Source organism: Stegodyphus dumicola, chromosome 6, assembly GCF_044657685.1.
Source record: "Stegodyphus dumicola isolate Sdum_Otavi_A_Nest chromosome 6, ASM4465768v1".
Lineage (NCBI taxonomy): Eukaryota > Metazoa > Arthropoda > Arachnida > Araneae > Eresidae > Stegodyphus > Stegodyphus dumicola.
Genome location: NC_140773.1, coordinates 88512673 through 88537960, shown reverse-complemented (window position 1 = coordinate 88537960; position 25288 = coordinate 88512673). Strand labels below are relative to the sequence as shown.

General features: G+C 31.0%; 1 protein-coding gene across 1 annotated transcript in view; it reads left to right on the top strand.

Annotated features, from left to right (window-relative positions):
* The first annotated feature begins 239 nt into the window (after positions 1-239).
* The window catches only part of LOC118189760 (uncharacterized), an 82536-nt gene continuing 57487 nt past the window's right edge, over positions 240-25288 (top strand). The window contains exons 1-3 of the mRNA XM_085818649.1: positions 240-797; positions 6365-6542; positions 20909-22025. Coding sequence (XP_085674775.1) covers positions 432-797; positions 6365-6542; positions 20909-22025 — 1661 coding nt within the window. The 5' untranslated portion in view covers positions 240-431. The remainder of the gene's footprint in view (positions 798-6364; positions 6543-20908; positions 22026-25288) is intronic.

Genomic DNA, 25288 nt, shown 5'->3' with positions numbered 1-25288 from the left:
TCGGGATAACTGCAGTTTATTAGATATATTGTAATTTGTAAATTTAGACAGAACAGCTTCCGGAATGTTTCAACATCTGATTTGAAGTTATAATTTTTTTTTTTTTTTTTTTTCTTTTTCTGTTATATTCAGCGTCTGCATCTGTGCCAAGATATGATATTCGCTTGGACCAATGAGCGCGAAGCTGGGTCAATACATGTAGAGGAATTTTTTTTTTCTTTATTTCACTGTAACTGCTTTTGCTTGTCCTAAACGCTATTGGCGTTGTTGTGTGCATTAGTGTGTGCTGCACTGATTTCTGTGTGTGTTGTTTTTAACATATTCTAAAGCGTTGATAAGCATGCTATCTGAAAAGTATTCCGTGTAAAAATAAGGCTAAGCTTTAAATACGGACAAAAAGCTGAGCTTCAATTGCCAACCCTATCAAAATTATGTCTAATGTCGATTTAAGACGGCAGCTCTTAGATTTTTTTCAGCTCAACTATCACAAAGATGTTAAACTAATAGATATTTGTCGTGCTGTACAACAGCCGAAGAAGGTAGTTAATAGTGTTCTGTATAATTTAAGAAGCGAAGGAATTTTGCAGAAAGTTGTTGAAAGCCCTCCTGTGTGGAGAGTGAATGAGAAGTTATACGACAGGTATACCCAAGCTACGGTGGTCCCAGATGCAACTCCTTATCATTACACATTGAAAGATGAAAATCCTATTCCCTGTATTACTAAAAATAATAATTTTGCTGTGTTATCATCTGTGGAAAATAACAGGTCTGACCCGATGTATGTTAAAGAGCAGTTGGTAAGCAAATAAACTTCTAAACCTTCGTTATTCTTAAATTCATGTAAGTGAATTTTGGTATGTTAATATTTTAGCAGAAAGTGTATTCTTTTCCAATACCAATAACGTTTGTAGGACTTTGGAATCAAACTAGGCGTTTGTTTCTAATTTCTAAAATTGTAGTTGTTTTCTGATTGCAGTAGTAAATTAGCTGTTAAAAACTTTAGGATATGTATTGGTCTAAAGAAATTACTCTTTTTTTAATCCCTTTCAGATGCTGTTTGCTTTCGTTCTTTTATGCTTTGAGATTTTTAGAGGATTTATTATAATGTAGATTGTTTAGAAGTTATTTGTATTAAATAGCATAAACAAAAAAGATGAAGTTTGAAGGAGTATTTAAGAAAATTTGCGTGTATTTTGTAAAATACATGAACAATTTAAGAAACAATTTCTGGATGTTTATATTTCAGATGCTCTGTGTTAGTAAAATTTTACAAGTACTGATTACAGGATCATTAAGTACTGAAAATGTAAGAATTATGTAAAGTGATCTTGATTTGTTTTACACAGTTTACATAATTTAATTAGACAAGGCATGTTTCACTGTTGCTTAAAATATAATATAAAGCATAGCATTTTAATGTACTAGTGATAATTGTATTGCATATATCATGCAGATTGTTAGATATTTTAACGTATTAATTTATACCTCATTAAGTGTATAAATTGTATTTAAATAGCAAGGTTAATTTGAATTGTAACAGAATTATAGTATTCAAATGATTGAACACAGATTTTTTTAGTTAGTTGTTGACAATTCATTTTGAATTAATTTTTTTGTTTGGGGGGCAGGCACAATTCTGTTAGGAAACAACCCTGAGAAGGCGGTAATAAAACTCAGTTTTTTTTTGTATCTGAAATTTATTACCACCTTTTCAGCTTTACTTATAATATGAATTTTATGAGCTCTGTTGTAATTATTTGTTAATTTTAGCATTAACACGGTTGTAATCATTGTAATAGTGAGAGCCACAGTGTATGCCTGGAAATAGTATTTAATGTGTTAAATTTTACAAATTTTCAAATGATTTGAATTTAGTTGGGAGCTTCAGATGCGTTTGTAAGTCTTAACTGCACCAATTCTTATATTCAGGTAAAGCAAGGAAATAGCAAAATTTCATCTGTTTTCAAAACATTCAAATTAAAGTACTTTTTAAAGTGTAATAGTGTTTGTATCTAAGCAGCAGTGAAGGGTAGGCAGCTGTTATTTTGTTAATGTATAAAATGAAACATTTTAAAACTCTTAATATCAATAAAATTTAGAGATAATTATACAGTTTTGTTAATAATTAAAATCTAACTTATTATTAGGAATGTTAAATTTAAAAAAAACAGCACACAGGGAAACTATTATTTTTAATTTATATAGGAATGCATTTATTTATTTTTTGAAAAGTGAACTTTGTATAATGAATGATCATTGTATTCTTTGTTAGTATTTGTTGCAGTTTGTTTTGCAATTGTTGTCAATGTATTTTCTTTTAGATATACCATCTAGAAATAGTTTCAAAACTTTTGTCTTCAAGCTCTTCTGGGTGAAATTGGTGTATTTGTTTTCTCCTCCATGTGATTTGTGTCATTATTTGATTCACGAAAGAAAGATTTTGTATCTGCATGCGCAACAGAAATATTGGCAGATCTATTGAATTGGATCTGTAAATGAACTTAGGTCATAATACTCAAACTGCTTTTAAACAGTTACAAATGTATAATCATATGCAAACATACTTCCAAATTTAATTATGTTCATGGACATGCTATGTATGTACACAAAACCCAATTTGTAACAACGTTTATGCGAATTTATTTTTCTTTAGTGCATATTTGTTCATCCTATGGTTATGATAAATAAATATGCAAATAAAACTTAATACAGTCAAAAGTCTTTAATCCAGACTCGTTGAGACTTCGGCGATTCCGGGTTGTCGGTTTTTCCAAATTATAGATGTTCAGTTTAAATCTGGTAAGATGGCATGCAGAAATTATAAAATTAAAAATATGAAATTGTAATTTATGAAATAAAAAGCAATTATGATCTAAAGGGTATCAAAATTTACAAAAAAAAAAGCTTAATATTTGTTTACTTTATTAAACATTTCTTTCAATGCGCGCATGCATAAAGCATACATTATGCATAGTCGAAATTAGAAAATTGCAACCAGAAAACTATTTGATGTGTATTCGTGATATATAATGACGAGGAATTTGATTTAAATCATATCAAAGGCGGAGTACAGCGAGATGAAATACTACATTTAGTAAGGAATTATAAGCTGAATAAAATAAAAACATCTTCTTTGAAGATAAGGATAGTGCTGACAGATCAACTTCCAGTTCATTGCGTGCCGCACCCTTCTGCCGCAGAGCAGCATGACATTGATAAACATATTTCGGAATGGTTAGAGAATCGATTCGTATTTTGCAGCAATTCCTATTTTTGTTTGATGGACATCGAAACATTTTTTATCTTTGTAGATCCTTTGGTAGCTCCAGAATCGGAAATTCTTTTTTTGACATAATCGAAAGTTCAAGTTTACTTTTATAAAATTTCTGTAACGGTCTTCAAAAAATAATAAGCCGGATCCAGTTAGGAGATTAAGGAACAATGCAATCTGCAACATTAACTGAAATATATAATTGGATAATTTTAGCTTATATTATACAGTCTGTTATACATTAAACGTGCATGCGTAAACGTATTATGCGCATGCGTAAAGGTATTATGCACATGTGTTAACGCATTATGCTTCAACGCATGCGCATAAATTTTGTAGCTTTGAGGTCCGGATTATAGATCATTCTGGATTATGGACGTCCGAATTAAAGCCTTTTGACTGTAATCTACTTTTCTTTATAATATTATACTTCCTCTTGTATTCCACCCTAGTTTTTTAGAGCCAGGTTTGTAATTCTAAAAGTTGAAAAAAAAAAAAAATCACGTAATTTTCCCCTTCATTATATTCAGAGAACAAAACTCCCAAAATTTTAAAATAGTTCAGAGAATAAGCTGTTAACGTTTTCTTTACACTGACAAACTGTCGTGAAGGTCATGCTGTACCTTAAGATTGTAACTGTTGAACTTTATGCCAGCTTAATACAAAAACTGACCATTCAAGGCAAAGCAAACACAAACTGACCATTCAAGGCAAAGCAAACACAAACTGACATTGTTTATAATTTCTTAGAGTCAGCTGCATATTCATCTTCTCTAATTATTATTCTATTTGCACTGTTCATTTTCTCATTATCCTAAAGAGTATCAGAGGACAAAAATAAGAATGGGTAAGATTTAAGTTACGGAGAAGTGGAAATGGTATCTTATTAGATATTGTAATATTATTATGTATTCTTATTGGCATATAGGTTTCTTTTAAAGAAATATTGTGGTAATTAAGTGTAGTTTATCCATAACTTCTTTTCATTTGTTATATTCGTACTATAAACATGTCCTTCAGATATTAATTATTCCAAAATCTTTCCTCCTCAATTTTCAGACAGTAAAATTTGTAAAAAAAAAAAGTTTGACGATTATTGTATGTACCTATTTCCCATTGTATACTTTTAAAATGATTTTAGAATTAGAGGAATAGAAAGGGGGTGTTGTTAATTGCTATGAATAACTTTGGAAATATTCATAGAAATATCTTATAATCAAACAGCATTATTTATTAATCTTCTTTAGATGCTGTTAGTCACGTGCACCTCACAGGAGCATCATTACTCCACTTTCCTCTCCTCTGCCGTCAATAGGCACTTCCAGGAGAGGGGCTTCATGTTATCCTCTTAACTTAAAGATTACTTAAAGATAAGTGTACTAAAGAGGTTCATACATGTTGGTGCAGAGTTGCGACAGCTGCATTTGCCCCACTGGTGTAATGCGACCATTATCGCCAGTGTTATGGATGTGATATTTTTATGAATTCTGTATTTTCCTTTTTGTATGTTATTTTCTGCAGTTGCTGGGGCACTTTTGGTAGATTGTAAATCAACAGTAAATGCAGGAAGTATTATAATCACTCAGTAGGTGCAACACGACTAAATTCTTCTTCCTCTTTCATTTTCCTTCCTGTAGAATGGATTCAAAAAAGAGATCCTTTGATTTAAATATCTCGGTGACATGAAGAAAATTCATAGTATACTGTTTGATGATGATTCAACAGAGAAGGATGATTTCGGAGATAATCTGATACGATAGAGGCGATCTTCGAGTGCTTGATCAAGATTGGAAACGGAGCAAAGTGAAGTTGATTCATCATCTGAGGACAAAAATTTCAGTAATGAAACGTACTAAATAGCCTATCAAAAGAACAATGGAAAAGATTTAATGGAATAAATGTCCACCATTAAGCAGAAAGAAAGCCAGCAAACAGAATTTTTTGGTACGCTTACGGGGTGTGATTAGTGCTGCACGGAAAGCTGTGAGATTTTAGACTCTTGGTTATTTTTCATTGATGAATCAGTTCTCAGCTCTATAGCAGAATGGACCACTGAGTAGTACATTGATTTGAGAGACCTGAATGCTCAAATTATGTACTCACAAAATGGTAACATCATGAAAAATTATAGGATCTTCTTACTTCAGTTGGTCAAACATCTTGAGATGGATGAAATGATATGGCACAGAAGAAAAATGTATTTCAGTTCTTTGCCTTAGATTGGCAGTGATCACAAAACCACCTTCTTGAGCCACAGAAAATAACCTAGAGTCTAGTAATCAGGCCAAGAAGCAGAAATTGTCAAAATTATGTCGAAATGATAAACAATGGAACAATAGGAAGTATATATGTGCTACTTGTCGAAAATATGACTCTTACATGTGTAAAATATCTATTTCAGAGGAAGATAGTGCTGAATCAGACAACTTTTAAAATAATATTTTTGTTTGAATGTGTGTTATTGTAATAAGTATACAAGACTCAGTCTTTTACAAATTCACTTGTCACACCTTTACTTTTATTGACTTAGTTATAATGCTGGTTTTGAATAAAATTTACGAATAAAAAAATTTGTTTAATACTTTGTATCTACAAAGAATCTTGAATAGGTAACAATTAACTATTTAAAATAGAATAAATTCTTTTGGCTTTGAAAAACTCTGGGCTAAGTGCAGAGTCACCCACTTATTTGATTGGCGTTTGTTTGGCGCGTTTTACAAGAGTAAGAAGAATTGGATTTTTGTCAATTTTCTTTGACCTTTTTAAGTGAAAATAGGTTGATGTGTACATGGGTAAAAGGAGTGCACAGTGCCATTTTTGTGCAATTCTGGGATGTTTTTTTAAGCGAAAATAGGTCAGTGTGTACATGGATATCGAGTATGTGCAATTCTTAAAAATGTGCCAAGCAGTGGGCGATTCTGCACTTTCCTCAAACTCTGAAACATCTTATAGATGCAGTGCGACTAACCACGTCAAGGAAAGGTTAAAATTGGTATTTTAAAATACTTTGTTGTAAGAAAGGATTAGTTGTAAATAATATTGTTTACTGTAAATGAAATCTGAATTTTGTATAATTTTTTAAAACTATTTTAGGTTGCGTATCACACAGTTGTTAGCAGTACTACATCTGAGGAATTTTGCCAGTCTTTCAGTGGCCGTCAAATTGCAACACCTGCTTTGCCTATTCAGAATGCTGGCAATAACATCAATCCATCAGCATATCTTTCAAAACCTGCTGAAGCCGTACTTAATATTTTGCACAAACAGAAAGGCATGTATTATTTTCTGCATATTAAAATTGTAAATTCATTTAATATTGTGCATTTTATGTTTTAAACTTTCTAATTTAAGTTTAATAAAATAAAGATTCATTTATATATATTCACTTAGGATAAATTTTAGTCATCCAGTTTGAGATAATTTCTAGTAATAATTAAAAAAAAAATTCAAGATAATACTGTATAAAATTGTTAAATATTGTAATGATAATTTGAACTCTTTATCTTAAGCATAATGGTTTATTAAATGCAAATTTACCTAGTAAGGGCTGTTTAAATATAGGTATCATGACAAAACCCATGCCACTCAGAAGCTTAAGTTAAAATTTATTAGGAAACTGTTTTCCTCAAATTCACTAATTTAAATTTTGTAAAAGAAAATTAACATAAATTTTAAACTTTTTTTGCAAAGGTCTTCATCATTTATAAAGGTTTATTTTATATCTACTTAAACTGTTAATTGCTGCAGCTCTTAGTCACTTGTATGGTTTGTAGGAGTATATTGCAGTGTGTCCTGTGTTTGAAAGATAATTCCTTGGTCAGTTAGAACCAAATTTGTGTTTTGTAGGTGCACCTCATACCAAAGATATCTTTCAAGTAGATTTAATGTTAGATTTTTGAAAAGAGTGGGATAAAATATTTAAAGAAGTACAGTCAAAAGTCGTTAATCCGGACTCGTCGGGACTTCGGCGATTCCGGATTATCGATTTTTCCGGATTATAGATCATCAGTTTAAATCTGGTAAGATGGCATTCAGAAATTACAAAATTAAAAATATGAAACCGTAATTTATGAAATAAAGAACAATTATGATCTAAAGGGTATCAAAATTTACAAAAAGAAAAAGCTTAATATTTATTTGTTTACTTTATTAAACATTTCTTTCAATGTAAGTTGCTTTGTTTCACATGATAATACTTTCTCTTTAATTCTATTAAACAGACATAATTTCTTGTTTAGTTACAAAGTGGCGTAATTGGTTGCGTCATATTATAGTTGAATGCTGAGTAGTTGAATAATTTGAACTCGCAATCTCATAATCAACAGTTCGTTGCCATACCGTCTTGGTTATCAGTCTTTGCCCGAGTTGGAATTTGTTGAGAGTTCAGTGACCTTTGCGCAGTGCTGATAATGTGATTTTGAGATTTGGTGAGCTTAAGTGAGTAGGGGGAAAGCTTTCTAATAATGAAACAAAAAAAAGCTGTTTTCAAATGGAGTCTCATAACAGAAACCTACCTCATTCATATGGTGTAATTTTTAATTCTTTTTGTCGGCAAGGTGATTATGAATGAAGCGTTTACTGGTTGACCTTAGAATGAAGTGTTTACTGGCGTACAGTGATAGCTTTGTTTGGTTACAGAAAAGTATTTTCTGCTATCTTCTTTACCAAATTAGTTCTGAATTTTTAAGACATCTGAGCCATGAGTTGTACTGTTGTATTGTATTCTCATTTCTTAACCTCTTAGCTTACAATGACGCTTCAGAGGCATCGCAAGGTTATCAGACCAAACATGAATAAGATGCCTCAGGGGAGTTGCAAGGTTATCAGCCCAAACATGAATAAGACGCCTCAGAAGCGTCGCAAGGTAATCTGCCCAAACATGAAAAAGACGCCTCAGAGTCGTCGTAACTCTACCGGGCGAAACATAAACAAAACATTTCAGAAACTTGATGGGGTCTCTGCCCCATAAGAGACATTCCAAAGGCGCGAGTTCAGTTACTTCTCATTCGCATTTGACGTTACATCGTTTGTAAGAAGTATTATAAAATCAACCATTATAATGTCTTCAAAGAGAAAAATTAGTATTGAGAACAGTGATAACTTTGCTACCAGTAGTAGTGACATTGTACGTTTCGCACGAAAAGCTACTAAGCAACTGGTGATTAGCGAAGAATCCGATAATGAAAATTATGATCAACCACCTGAGTTGTAGATCTGGAAAAAAAGCGAGAACCAACCAAAAATATGGCAATATATGGAAATTCGCAGAATAAAAGCTGCAACATTAGATCAGTTGAGTACAAGCAAAGAGGAAATGGAAGTTTTTAATATAATGTTTAATAGTATATTTTGGGAAAATCTTGTAACGGAGACATATCTATACGCGGAACAAGTGATAAATAATGAAAATAAAAGAAGAAAAATTGATGAAGCTTGGTTTCCTATTGACTGTGATGAATTAAAAATATATATTGCCCTATGTATAATTGTGGCTGAAGTGAAGAAACTCGCATTTCAAATGTATTGGTCTAAGAGGGCCGTTATTGCAACTCCAATATTTAGAGAAACGATGCCGTACAAAAGATTTTTTACAAATAAGTAGATTTTTGCATTTTGCAAATAATGAGGTGGCCAATGAAAGTGATAAATTAAGTAAAATAAAGCCCATAATAAATTATTTTAACCAACAATTCCAAGAAATATATACTATGCAAGAGGACATTGCAATTGATGAATTATTAGTAAAATTTAAAGGACGTTTAACCTATAAACAATACAATCCGTCAAAAAGAGTGAGATTTGGTATAAAAGTTTATAAATTGTGCGAGTCCAGTACAGGTTACTGCTATAATTTCAAAATATACACTGGCCGTGATAAAATACATACTACAGAAAATCCATCTGAAACTAGTCAAAGAACTATCAAAGCCAATTTTACACAAAGAACACACATTATATTTGGACAATTCGTATTCTTCACAAAATCTTTTTGTGATTCTACTCAACAGTAAAACTAATAGATAGAAAAAATGCTAACCTCCCACTGGTCCAGAACAGGTGCAACCAGCGTGACATCACCGAATGTCAGAATTAAGAGCAACAAAAATTTTAGAATTTAGAAGAGTACCAAGTAGCAAAAGTGAGGGATGGTAGAATTTTTAGAATTTAAGAGAGTCACTAGGCTGTAGAATTTAGGAGCAGCAAAATTTGTAGAGTTTTTGGGAGGCACTGGGCAGCAGAAATTAGGATCAATAAAGATTGCACCAGGGAGCAAAATGCATAATGCTCCTCACAGCCACTTGACTGAATTAGTAATTATGATCAACATCAATACTACATCAATCAATGCATTATTACTAGTTACAGTGTGGCTTCCTAGCCAACAGGTGTTTGAGAAGTGATATGCAGGAATATCAATTAGTTTGTAGAAAAGTCACATTAAGGCATTCATGCCTCTTATACGGGAAATCATTATTTTTTGACTGGCAATACAGATTTCCAGATTTGTGCTTCCTTATTGATGGTATTCATCAAAACAACACTCTTGTCTGCCTGTTGAAACTTCTGGAGTTTGCGGGCCATTGGTTGGGTGTATTTCTTCTATGTTGGTCTCTGTCTAATAGTTTCATGAGTCTGTCGACTCGCACATTCCAACAATCACCACTCACTTTCCACTTCTGAATCATGTAGGCCATTGTTGATTTTGAATAATTCAGCCATCTAGATATGCCTCTTAAGGACTGGTCATTTCTAGGATACTCAACAATTACACCTTTCTCAAAATCAGATAACTCTGCACTTATGGCATCTTGCATGCAACTACTGCTAATATTGTTTTGTATGTAATATTTAACTTGAGAGGGCATGACACAATCAGAACCTCAGATATCACCATTATGTGGGTGTCCAAATACTTATTAGTAGATATATAAATTCAATAGTAAACTCAGTAGCCCAGATAAAACTAGAAAATGTTGATACTTATTGATTATCTGGTATCCTTTGCTACACAATGAGCATTTTGTCATCTTTTGTCAATGAAATCTTTTTATTTTTTAAATTTCTGACAGATATTATTTGTGTGGCAATCACATTCAAAATTGTATCAAACAGATTATTATAATTTGAAGAGAACTGAAAAAGACTAGTGATAACCAGCTGTACTGCACTTTTGCCATTTTCTTCCATTTTGCAGATTCCTACATGTTTCATTCATTGAGTATCACTGCTGATCTCAGGACCAGAACTTTAAATAATGATAATAATAAAGCTCCCACCTTACCTTACCCCTAAAAAATGAACATTAATAAGAAAAAATTAAAAATATCATTTTTTATCGAAGAATCCAGAACAGTTTCTAGTTGCCCATATTTTCATGAGATAGAGTTGCAGGTAGTTTTTGGGTGATGTGTTAGCAGGTACTGGATGTTAAAATTTTAATTCAGACTTTTAACACATTTATGTATAGTATGAACTAATTTAACATTTTAAGAGTTTTTGTTTAAAGCTTTTTTTTTTTTTTTTTTTCAATTTTAGAATTAAAAAAAAACTGGAATTTATGTATGGATGTAATGTTTCATTAGCATTTCTTTATCAAAACTTCAGTTTGTTTCCTAAATAGATTGTATAATTTGTTTTATGTCTAAGGAAAGGATAAATAACGAAATATTTGTACATGGTGTCTGATAAATTTTCTGTGTTATGAGTGTAGTTGTACAAAGTTTTAGATATATTTTTGAGTACAAAGCATTATTTTGGTGTTATGTTTGAAATTTGTTGAAAAATAGAAGTAAGTTTTTAAAAGTACTGTGTGAATGAAATTACATTTCTTGTAATTTCATTTTTTAACTATACAGAAAGAATAATTGAACTTACTGTGTTTTCAAAAGTAAAGTGTTTTTATTAAAAAAAGGTGTGTGTGTGTGTGTGTGTGTGTGAAAAGTGATGTATTAGAATTTGTATTCTTTATTTTCAGAAATAATTCTTTTGGAAAAGAACAATTAACGAGTCCTGTTGTTAACCATGGAACTTAGTTGATAATGTAATATGTTTAACATGAAAACTGCTGCTATGTCTGAGTAGTTAATAAATATTGGTTACTTTATCATTTTGAAACATAATGTAACATTTTTAACATATATTTATGTAATTTATATGCATAATTTCATTGTAAAAATTTCCACTTTAGAATATTTTATCGGATCTCAATTTTATAACCTTAAGCATTGTAAAATTTAAAAATATGTGTACATATCTGTGTCTTCTAGAAAGTCTTCATTATTATTATTATTATTATTAATTTAGGAGAGAAAACTATGTTGCAATAGAAATTTTTCTGAAATCCTTTATCCATTTGTTAACTTGCCAATAATGAGATTGCTTTCTTCCATTATTAAAAAATCATAGCTTAAGACTGAAATTAAAGAGTATTTTTAATTATCTAAAAATATTTTGTTCTTAATTATGTAAAAGATAACGAATATGAATAATAGATGTGTGTATTGATAATTTTTTTTAGAATTTTTATTTTGCATTTCATTAAGTACTTTACTGTTATGCAGAAATTTATTTGTAAGATATGCTACCTTGTCTTATAATTGTTATGTCTATGGTTTTGCAAAATAATATCATGCAATTAGTGATTTTGTTATAAGTGAATTTAATTATAATGGCTCCCAATCATATTTGGCAATTTTAGATTTGTACCGAGATCTTGGGTATAATTTCTCCAAGCTTGTGAAGCACAAATATAAAATTAAACAACACAGTATATAACAATAATACTCGCTTGTCATTTCCTAAGAATATTTTTAAGAATCCTTATTATTTTATTACACGTAATTTTTCCAGTCAATTGCAGCACTTACACTGTACACTAAAAAACTGTACATAAACTACTTTCCTGCTCTTCTTCCATGTACACGTTGGCTTGTTTTAACTAAAAAATTAGAGAATTGCACAAATTCGGAAAAAGCTGTTATAGTCACCTAAAATCCGTTGATAAGCAGCATCCCTAAGGATAACCATTGAATTTCAACTACTGAATTCTGCACTACTGTAATGCATGTGCAACCATTCCTGGGTTATCAGATAAAAACATTTTCATAAAATTCTGTGTTGCTTACTTTGGTGATATAATACTTGCCCTGCGATTCTGCTCTGGGTTGGGTGGTTTATCAGAGGTGTCAAAATTTCTTTTAAAGATTTTATCCTTTGTTTTTGTCAGAAAATCTTGAATGTATGCAAATGTTTTAGTGTGAGCTGTTCTTTTCCAAGCAACACAGCATATAGACAGATCAGATTTAAAAAAAAAAAAAAAAAAAAAAAAAAAAAAAAAAAAAAAAAAAACTGAAAGCTTTCAGATTTTATGTTGCATTCTAAAGAACTTTTTTTAACGATTTGTGTGTTATCTTTACTTATTAAATATCATTTTCTTCGTACTTAAACCATAAAATTCAATTCAACAGCAATATCACAAAATATTTAAAAGAGCATATCTTTAGAATTTCCAGTGCGCAGTCTTGCGTGCTAGAGGTAAATACCCCTCGGTACAGTGTTGCCATAGCTCACTTTGAAATCGTTGAGTTTGTTAATTAAAAAGGCTTTAATGTTTGACAAAATATGAAATAGACAATAAAGCAAATTCCAAATTCGGCTTCCAGATGCTGATGTTTGAGTGGACTACGTTATTCAAAATTTGGTATCTCTAGGCACCTTTATTTTTTCACAGTGTAAGAAACATATATACATTCGTGCAGATTCTTCGTTATTTAATTTCTTTAAATGTAATGCTTTGCAGTAATATTTCGTGGCAACAATTTGAAAAATGAACCGATATTTACAGTGGATTGACGCAAAATGCCAAAACGAAATTAATAGCCGTTCTGGGCCCCTTTGGGCTAAAAAATAAATTATGCTTTTTCATGTGTTAAAATTATTCATATAGTGTATTCAATTTTTGAAGCTTCTACTCTAATGGTTTTGGAAGAGAAATAAGTATTTTCTGAATTCTCTTAGGCTGCATCTTGATTTCTAAGATAAAAGGGTATTTTGTATAGTTAACATTATTGCTTTACTGCACCAATGTCTACTGATCTAATATTTTTTAAATTTGAAGTTTTCTTTTAACTGTCCTAAAAGCAAAATGTGGGAATAGAAATTAAAGACTAGATTGAATGCTTGTCTTGTGTGTCCTTTTTCTTTCTTTTATTTATTTATTTTTTTGAAGGGAAAAAATCAAATAAAATTGTGATGGCGTTTTACTGTTTTAGCAGCTCTGTGGGTGAAGGGGTGGTATTTCTGTATTAAATAAAAAAATTAACATTATTTTGATGCTGTGAAGATTTCATTTATCATCTTTCAGTTTTCTGTTTATGAAAAACTTATAAGAATTTTAATATAAACTTTATTTGATCTTTTGAAGCCAAGTTTATCTACATTTTTGTCTACTTTTATGATAAAGTAAATTTTTTAACTATGAGTATTTAAAGTTAATTGATTCTTTTTTGATAGGCAAACCATAACGTCATTTGTATATTGCTAATGATTTTGAAAGAATTTTTAGGCATGAAAGAATTTTTAGGACGTCGCGGCACGCAATCAACTGGAAGTTGATCTGTGTCAGCACTATCCGTATCTTCAGGGCAGATGTTTTTATTTTATTCGGCTTATAATTCCTTACTAAATGTAGTATTTCATCTCGATATACTCCGCCTTTGATATGATTTAAATCAAATTCCTCGTCATTATAAATATCATGAATACACATCAAATAGTTTTCTGGTTGCAATTTTCTAATTTGCTTTATGCATGGGCGCATTGAAAGAAATGTTTAATAAAGTAAACAAATAAAAATTAAGGGTTTTTTTTTGTAAATTTTGATACCTTTTAGATCATAATTGCTCTTTATTTCATAAATTGCGGTTTCATATTTTTAATTTTATAATTTCTGCATGCCATCTTACCAAATTTAAACTGATGATATATAATCCGGAAAAACCGATAACCCGGAATCGCCGAAGTCCCGATGAGTCCGGATTAAAGACTTTTGACTGTATAGTGGCATAAAAGAAAAGAAAGATCTTTCATTTGCTAATGAATCAAAAGAATAATGCTTTTTCACAGATGATTGTACATGACTCGTATTCTATTAGGTGTGTAATTTCATATATGAAACTTAAGGTTTTTAAGATTAATAAACAGTCAGTTTTTTATTTTGCCAATTTTATAACTTCTATTTTCGTCAATTTCACTAGTGTGTAAATTAGTTTAACCCTTTAACTGTCAAGTTATTTTGATGATTTGGGTACACAAATTGTCAAATTTTTTTATTGCAAAAATCAAATGTTTAGTATAAAATAAAATATACTTTGTAGTTAAAAATTGATATTTTGAAGTACATGGGTAAAATTTTGTAGCCACTGCATATTTGCTTGAGGCGGCTGCCACTCAACATGGCAGTTGTAAAGTTCGCTTCTAGTGGAGCATTATTTTCTAAAAATGAAAAAAAAAAAAAAAAAAAATTTTTTTTCTAAAAAATAAATAAAAGTGAATACCCATTAGTAGTTCAGTAATTCAGTCTTGTGTGGTACAACTGGAAATTCTTTTCCAAGCACAAACCAACTCCACAATCACTACACCATAATCGTGTTTCCCTCCTTATCTTTTTCCCATTTTTATCCTTTTTCGAACAACACACTTTGCACTGTCTTATAGGCTCACGTTTCGCAGGAGTAGGAGGAATATGGGATATAAAATGTCGTTCAGTAAGACGGGCAGGGTTATCTATTGTAGGTAGTCTGCCAACAATCTTTTGTCCAAAAGCTGCATCATCATATTTATGTAAAAGTTCTTCTACAACTTGGATTCGAGATTCTAAAAATGTAATATGTTTTCCAATTACATTTTTATAGAGCAAATATGAGTTCCAGAGTACCTTGTCTAGTAAATGTAAAAATATCGTTTTATAATATTTTTTCTGATGTTTTTGGATTGTTGGATGAAGGGATATTTCCTGATCACAGTGATCTACACCACCCATAGTTAGATTGTAGTCAGAAACAATCTTCGGCTTGAGTATATCTTCATTTTTTTATTCCTGAGACTGACCATGGAAGTATCATGAATGCTGCTCATCAAACACACATTCTTCTTATCTTTCCACCTTAAAGCCAAAATCTTACCTCTTTGAAAAGCTACGATTTGACCTTTTTGTAATTTTCTTTTAGTGAATTCTGTAGGTAAATCTCGTCTGTTTATCCTTACTGTGCCATAAATATCTGTTTTTTGGGCTTAAGCAGGGGTGTTTGTGCTCCGGGGAAACCCCGGAATTCCGGGGATTTTGAACTTCGATACTCAGAAATTCCGGGGATCGTCATTCAAAAGGAAGTAGGAATAATAATGAATTATTTATTTTGATCTGGGTAATTTTGTTTGCTTTGAAAGCAGAAAACGCAAGGTCAGTGTGTGTGGTGAAAACTTTTCCTTTCTTTCTCCAAAGGCAGTGATAATGCGTGAAAAGGGGGGAAAACTTTTTTGTTCTTTCCTTATTGCGAGTTATGACTCATTCCTCCGGTTCTCGGACATTCTCTTCTGGATTCTTTTCGGCAAGTAGGCGCGGCATAAAAAAAGGGAGAGACTTCGTTCGACCAGATGTGCGATCACGTGACTCTGGGTTCAAAGGTCTTATCTCTCCTGGCGTGGTGCCAATAAGTAGAGAAGGGGGATTTTTCGCCATATTAGCTATTTTTCATTAATCCCTTCTCAACTTTTTTTTCTCCGCTGTGTAAAATTTTTGTTTCATTTATTGATGCACGTGTAAATTTTTCGTTTCGTTTATTGAAATATTTTTTTATTTATGTATGCAAGAGAATTTCACTATGAAATTTCTCAATATAAATAGTGATATTATATAATTAGAACAAGGTGTCCGGAATGCATTTAGGTGGAATTGGATTGAATGGAGAGATGGTAATGGGGATACCATCGGCACATGGTGCAAGAAAATAAATGTTGCTGGACAAGCATATTGTGTTTTTTGTAACTCACTGCTGAAGTATGGTGGGGAAGGATTCAAGGCTTTCACAAATCATTCTAAAACTGTGATGCACATAAAATATTCAAAGTGCATTAGACATTCAATGACTAAGTAATTATGCTAATTCAAAAAATACTGATGACTTACTGGAGACTGATGCTCGGCCATTGGATATAGTGACAAGAAAAGCACGCCAAGAGGTATTAATAACTTCGTTTATCGCCGAGAATTCTCTTTCTTTCAATGTAGCTCCCAGTTTAATTGAACTCTGCAAACAGTTGAGCCGCGATCAGACGGCACTAAACTCGTTGGAAATGTCCAGGACTACTGCATGTTATAAGATGAAAAATGGGCTCGCAAAAACTATTAAGGAAAATATCATTAAAACTTTAAAGGAGACTCCATTTTCTCTAAATTTGGATGAAAGTACTAGCAATGCTCAAGAAAGTATACTGGCAATATTGGTGCAGTTTTATGACAACAATCAAAATGAAGTTGTAGTTCATCATTTTGCATCTCTAAAGATGGAATCTTGCAATTCAGAAGCTGTCGTGGCGTGCAAGGGGGGTCGTCGCGGTGCGCAATGAACTGGAAGTTGATCTGTCAGCACTATCCTTATCTTTAGGGCAGATGTTTTTATTTTATTCGGCTTATAATTGCTTACTAAATGTAGTATTTTATCTCGATATACTCCGCCTTTGATATGATTTAAATCAAATTCCTCGTCATTATAAATATCATGAATACAAATAAAATAGTTTTCTGGTTGCAATTTTCTGATTTCGGCTATGCATAATGTATGCTTTACGCATGCGTGTGTTGAAAGAAATGTTTAATAAAGTAAACAAATATAAATATTAAGCTTCTTTTTTTGTAAATTTTGATGCCCTTTAGATCATAATTGCTCATTATTTTATAAATTACAGTTTCATATTTTTAATTTTATAATTTCTGCATGCCATCTTACCAGATTTAAACTGATGATCTATAGTCCGGAAAAATCGATAATCCGGAATCCCCGAAGTCCCGACGAATCCGGATTAAAGACTTTTGACTGTATGATTTAATGGCTTCTAAAGAAACCTCATGTGAAAAATATGGCTCAAAAAATCCAATGACTGATTCAATTCACAAAAATCTCTTACTGAATATGAACAGAAGTTGGAAAACATATCAAGAGCACTTAAAAACATGTATTTCTGATGAGTTGCGTATAAAAGTCTCTACATTAGCAGAAAAGCAAACTGCTTCTACCTCTGCATGTGCAGTTCTCGAGGAAATTTCTTCAACTGTAAATGAGGAAAATAAAAGTCAACCTTCCTGCAATTATGAAGTTCACCACAAAAGAAAGACAAGCCCACAAACATCAGAAAATAAAAAAAAAGCAGCAGAAATTAGATAATTTTTTTTAAAGAATTAATTCAGGTAATTTAAAATATTTACATAAAATGTAGTAGTTTATATGTTTGAAAATTTATGGTTATTAATTTTGCAAAAAAAGTAATTCATTGAACTTTTATAATTAGGTCATTCAATACTTCATAATTGTAATTTTTCATTTCTCTCCCCCCCTTCTCGAAACTCCAAAATGTCGGTAGTAAGTCTGTAAAAGTTTCAGGGGATTTTTTGGGGTCCCACAAACACCCCTGCTATAAGTAAATCTGCAAGCTCGGGTAACATGTAATAGTTATCTACAGTCACACAATAACCATTTTCAAGAAAGCGATGCAATAGGTGCATGACGACTTTTATAGAAAGTCCATAATTTGTATACAATTGATTGAAGACAGTACTATTTCATTTATAGACAATGAAGTCACAAATATACCCTGTTTCCGCCTCACAAAGCATAAAAAATTTGATTCCAAATTGTGCACGTTTGATAGGAATATATTATTTCCAAGATAACCTTCCTTTATAAGGCAGCAAGCTTTCATCAACTGATACATCACTTTCCAGTATGTAAAATTTACAAAATTTTTCCCTTAAATTTTCTGTCACATTATATAGCTTCCAAAGTTTTTGATTTGGAAAATCGTTTTTTCAGCTTCATTATTGAAAAAATGTAAATATCGAAAAAGCAAAATAAAATGATTTACGGGCATTACTTTTGAGTAAATTGGAGTATGCAAAATCCTTCGATGAGACCAGTACATAGCCTGATTTGGTTTACGGACAATACCTTGAAGAATTATTAGCTCAAAGAATAGCTTCGTTTCTCTGTCATTTGTAAGGATCCATTTTTTACTGCAGGAGCACCTTGATATATTTGCCCGATTTGCTTTTCTTTCTTGTTCTGCATAGTTGTTCGTTTCTTTGACAATTATTTCCATTAGATTTGAATCCAGAAACATTTCTAAAATATCTAAAGGAGTGTAGTTTATGTTTACAGGAAAAGTTACACCTGGAATACCTGTAAAAGGGAACCGCAGGGTCCCTAATCGCCCAGAAGCAATTATTTCACACCAGTGTCTCGCATTTCCTATATCGTCATCATCGCTATCCGTTGATTCACTGCTACTTTCAATGTCACTCTCCTCAGTTTTACCTGCGTCACTAGTATCGATGCCTTCAAAATCTTCATCTTCTTTTGAAGAATCTAAATCATCTATATAACGTTTCAAAGAACTGAACACCATTTTACAACAAAAAGATTCCGCACACTTTGAACCAAAGAACTTCTAACCTCCTTTGAAATCTTCAGTAAAGTGCTACCATCTACTGAATTGAGCGCACATTAAATTTTCCCGAGATACAGTCGGGTTTGACAAAGAGATGAAGCTGAAATAAACGTCTCCTGATATATATTCGGGTGTAACAATACGATGCACTCAAAAAAAATTACCCCAAGTAATTCTCGGGCGTGACATTTTCGAACATATCTCGGGCATGGCAGTTAAAAGATTACAGAATATATAAACTAGTTGCAAGGTTTAACAGAGAGTGTTTGGCAGCATAAGCTGATTATTCTAGTTCAGATTTTCTGCTATTGCAACTTAGGTTGCCAGTAAAATTTTCTGTGGCTGATTTTTTTCAGAGGGGCAAAGGTTTGTACACTACATGTTGTACACTACATCTGCTTTACTTCAAACTTACATTAAAAGCTGTTTGTGTACTTGCAAGTTAACAGAATTTGTTTCTCTTAATGTTTTCAGTTTCTGTAACCATTAGGTCAGTGTGTTAATAAATAGTTTTATTTTAGATTTTAACTTGTGAGATTATTTAACTAAAAAAATTACACAGGACAGAAAGTCATCTGACAGTCTTCTACAGTTATTCAGTATCATTGGTACTAAAGTTGTTTAGTGTAATATAAAACGAGCAAAGGCAATTTCAGCAATTTGCAGTATTAGAAAATGTGCTAAATGTTTGCCAGTTGAATTCTGTTGATATTGCAGGTATGAAAGGATAACTATTTTATTAAAAAATGTGGTATAAAGATTGCTTTTAAAAGAATTAACTCTTGAACTGTCTGTAGTTTTACTGAAAATCAGTATAATTTCTAAAAACAACTGCAAGGAAATTGTTGTATCTGTAATTTTAATATACTGTGCATAATGATAGAGCAGTGGCTAAAAACTTTGATAATTGCTAAAGGGCTAATATTTAAACCTGTTTTATTTAGTGTTGATACAGATATATATTTAAAGACATTGTAATTGTCTTTTAAGTTTGTTGATTTTCTTTTATGACCTGAGTCTTTACTTTTGAAAGAGTTTGTTAAAAATTCACAATTTCTTTGATACATCCTTTATTCTTCATTTCCTCTTAAAAGCAGTGTTTGGAAGCTTTTATCTTGTGAATACTTCTTATTTCAATAATACTTCTTGTAAAAATTATCCCATGATTTTCTCACCTTTTTTGTTTTTTGTTAAAGAATGGAAATATTTCTTTTTGGTAAGAGCAGGCTTTGAAAAAAATTACATTTGTCTTTTAAAAAAACAGATGATGTTTAGAAGTTCAGAATACGTTATTGATAAATAATTCTTTCAAAATGTTTTTTAGATCTTTGTTTTTAATAAAAATATTAAAAATGTAGAAACATCCTTCAGTATTTTACTCATGAAAACTACAGATGCTGTAAATATATTATGTATCAATTTTTTTAAATGTTACTGAGGAAAATGTCGATTCATTTAAACTGTGTAGAAATCTAAAGCACACTTTATTAATTTTGCATGTACAATATTAAGACAATGGAAAATATATGCTGCTAATTTGCTTGTCTTAAAAGAAATGATATTATGGTTTCATTTAAATCAGTTAAAAATCCTGATTAATCTCTGTGTGTTATGTACAGAGAAATGAAGCCAGACAGAGTTTATGCTCAGTTTTCAATGGTAAGTGAAATGTTAGGCATATGTTGTTATTTATAAAACTAGGCTTACTATAGTATATACTGTTAAGCTTTGTCATTACAAACTTACTAATCGTGAAAAAGTACAGTTTTATTTTACTGTAATAATAAATTAATATATTCTCTTGAATGAGTTTTCAACTGTAGCATGTGATGTTTGCGAAAGTGTATATTTTTTTGTGTATATTGATAAAGCTACAGGACAGTAGCGTGAGTTTTAATAAAACTTCATTTCTTTTTGTAGGTCCTTTATCATGCAAAGCTTTGTGCAGTTTGTTGGGGTTCCCAGAACCTATTGTAAAAATGGCTTTACAGCACTTAATGTCTTTAGGATTAGTTTTTCAAGACAATTATTCAATGTTTTGCACTGTGGTCAATAAAAGCAATGCGATACCTCAAGATGACATTGTATTGCGCATCATAAATTATTTGAAGAGAGCTCAAACTGCCATACATACAAAGGATCTGGTTAAAGGAGTTGGACTCAATAACAAGAAAGAAATAAACCCTCTGTTATACAAATTACAGCAGAAAGGAGTTGTTACCAAAGTTAATGAGTCACCTCCAATGTGGCAACTTGGTGAACAGTTGGTGAATAACATTGGTGATAAAACAGTGAAACAGACTGAAATTAATTACAAACGAGAAGATCAGACTGTTGTGCATAATGCTTTGCCAAATGGTGTTCCCAAAGAAATTGAATATACAAAGCCTTTGACTCCATTAGGTGGCAGGCAAAGATACAAAAATGGAGTAAAAGGCTTATTGGCAAATAATATGGCATCATATGAAGAGTCGAGTTCTAACATTGAATCACCCACCGAAGTGAACGCGAATAACGCGTACGCTGAGCCAAACAGGTCTCACCTTAAGAATGGAAATGAAATTCCTGAAAATTTAATGAAGAAAAATTTTCAGGAGGCAGCTGTTATTGAAAACTCTTCTTCACTGCCATTATCTCCAGATCTGATTAATTTGATGAGCTCCTTGCAGGCTCCAAATATGAATAAAAACATCGAATCATCATGCAAGATTGCATCAAATTCATCAAAGACATCTGCTGATTCTGAAAGTCAGCATGGTAGTGGGCGTTCCATGAACTCACGAAATGGGAGGCAAAGCAACGAATCTTCTGGAAATTCTTCCCGAAAAGCAGCAGCTGCTGCTGCCGCTAAAGCTGCTGCTGGTAAATTACCAGAACCAAACTCAGCTGCTCATTATGTAAATGACGTCCTCAACAGTGATAGCTTTGCCGCACTAATGAAAAATCCAGTCAGTGCTCTCTATGAATATGGACAAAGGAACCATATTGATACCAAGGTAGAAATTGTGTTATCTGAAGGACCTCCTCATAATCCAAGGTTAGTGTGTGTTTTAAAAATATACTTGTGATTAAAGAAGTACATTGAATATATTTAAAAGTTATAAAGTTTAACATAACAGTTTTTAAAGTTTAACAGGACATCATAGTACACCCAAAATGAAATAAATTTAATAAAAGTATAAATTGTACGAATTTAGTTAAAATGTAAGGAACTGTTTTGAGAATTGTTATAGTGACAATTTTCAAATTCGAGGTCTCCTTCTTCATAGAGTTCGAATTATTATTTTCAAGATGAAATATTTATGTATAGATGCTAAGAATAAATGGCAAAACTTGGATAAAATAAGAGTGAAATTTCAAAAATTAAAGTACTTGGGGATAATCTAAAAGTAAGAAAATATTGGAAAGAAAATCAGAAAACAAATTATAACAGAAAACTTTGAAATGTTAAAAAAACTTGGTTAAAAAGTTTATTATTAACGTAGCTGGTTAAGAACCAAAAGTAAGCTGTTTATTTTTCAGTTATACTTTCTTGTTAAAGTTATCACTATGGTTATATGTCAAAATAGTCAAACGTAATTGTCAAATTTATACTCTGTAATATTTGAAGTCATCAAAAATAAGTCTTAATAATAGCTGCTTTAGTAAGGAAATATTTTTTAACATAAGGAGTTAATTGAAAAATGCTGAACGTAAATGCATGAAACAGATTTAGTACTGCCTTAATTTTTATTATATTGTAATGTTAAGTTATTAATAGTGTAATTCATAAAATAGGGAACTATATCAGTTTCCATCTGCTGGCTATTTAAGTGTTCTTGATGCAGAAACTTTTGTTTGTGTATTCTGTGTATTGAAAAAAATTCGAAGTTAAGATTTCTGCATAGCATTCACTAATGAAGTAGATTTTAAGTATAAAACTGTCTTAAGGTCTTGTTTTTATGAAAATGCTTCATAATAATCATTCAGTACACAATAAAAATGTTTTATTGTATACGAGTATGTACAAAATAAGGAAATATTTTTAAAGTTGTATTCATATCTTGTTATGTATATGAAAAGCAAGAGTTTAAAATTATTTTACTAACTTTTTTGTATTATCAGTTAGACACATTCATATCTATTCTATAATATGTGTATGATCATAATACGAAAAATTTAACAGCAGAACAACATGGTGAATTAAGAATTAACATTCATGTATGAAAGGTTTTTAAGAGGATTAAGTGTTCTTTACTAATTCTCCTGTTCAGTTTTTCTGAAAACATTTTCATTTTAGTTTTTTTCCAGTTTGCCAGATTTAGAATTTGAAACAAACTGCCTAAATTTCTGTTTCGGCTGATTTATTTTTGCTTCCATATTTTGTAGAAGTTTGTTAACAAGCTGCTCTTGAAATTATTTAGGTATTTGTTGACTTTAATCTGTGATTGGAAGGACAAAATGAAAATATTCCATTATAACATTCTGTAAGGATTTTTTTGGGGGGAGGAGAGGAGGTGTCTAATTGCTTTTACTATAATTGTAATCTTATTTTCTTTTTGTTGCTTATTTATGGATTTAAAAATTCTTAGATACATTTTGGTTGATAACATTTCATGAACATAATAAAAGATGTTTTGCATTGATTTAATACAGTGTTCAACTATGATTTGAGATATTGCAAATAATTCAATCATAATAAAAGATGTTTTGCATTGATTTAATACAGTGTTCAACTATGATGTGAGATATTACAAATCCATCAGATTCATTAATATTGCTAGCCAGCGGCTGGAAATTACAGAACCTTAGTAATTGCATCCTGAATTTAATTTCTGATATTGTTGATTTGGTTGCATGGAAATTTTCATGATTTTCTTATTGTGTAGTATGATTTTGAGCCAGTTTCCCTGAAATATGACAATAATTTAATGCACACTTCATTATTCTTGATAAAACACTTTTGATATAGATACAGTTAAAAGATTACAGGTGAAAACATGACAAAGAAAACAACATTAGTTGAAAACGTACAAAATATGATTGGAAAAAAGAACTCTAGGTGAAAACATCATGGTAGAAAATATCATCATCGAAAATAAAGCAGTTCTAAAGCATCACACTTTTAAAACATCTTCATAGAAAATATTGTGGCAAAAAATAACAAACCATTACAGACATTAAAAATTCTAAATGTATACTCGTATAATGATTTGCGAGTATGAGAAGGAATGAGGACATTTTTATGTCAGTGCTTGATATTTTTTAATTAAATAGTAAATTTTTACTAAGAAAGTAAAACATTAAAAAACTAAAAATGAGCAGAAAATGAGTAATACTTATAGCAGTTTTTAAATTTATGTGCTTAACTATTAAAGGTCATCATTTAAAAATCTGTATTTGTAGTTTTACATGAAAAATATAATCTAAAATGATTAGGGAAAGAAATCGGTAACTACATGAGGTTACCTATTAAATAATTTAACTTATTATCAAATTATTTTTTCATTCTTATTAATCTGATTTTAATTAAAATTAAGTCTTTTATTTCAGTTTATTTGCCTTTTAAAGTGTCGTTAATATTTTCGTGTACAGTGTGCAGTTAATTGTTGACATATTGATTCATTAGTTGTGATGAAACATATTGGGGGGGATAGGTACAAATTATTTCAGTATAAGATTTTGATTTGCAGTGATTATTGCAAAGCACACTATGGCTATCTGCCTAAGGGCCGTTAAGGGATACCATTATGGAGGATTTTCTCAAGAACTGGCTCATATTAATGTTATACATCAGAAATACCACAAAAATCTCATGCATTCAGGCCACATCTGCTGGGTTGAAGTATCAGTGTTCAACATCATTACAATCTGACCACTTGTGTTTGTTTCAGCAGTTGAATATTAATGAAAATTTGCATTTTCATCCATCATAGGGTAAAATAAAATTTAAAATTGTACCTAGAAAATTTAAATACAGATATTTTTCAGAAATAATACATAATTGTGAACCCTTGTGATGTTTGTCTTCCTAAGACAACCAATACAATATAAAGAGAGTAATTACAACCTAATTACCAATGCAACTAAAACCTACCAGTACGACTTCTTAAAGTAATTAAATTGTAACCTTTAATAGTTAAGTACATAAATTAAAAATTCTGCTAACTGCTACACATAGCACTAATTTTCTACTCATTTTCAATTTTTGAATGTTTGTTTCCTTCTTGGTTTTTAATAAAAATTTATTAGTCACTTCAAAAATATGAAATATGGATGTAGAAATTTTCCTCATTTGGCTTTCTTGAGCTCACAAATCAT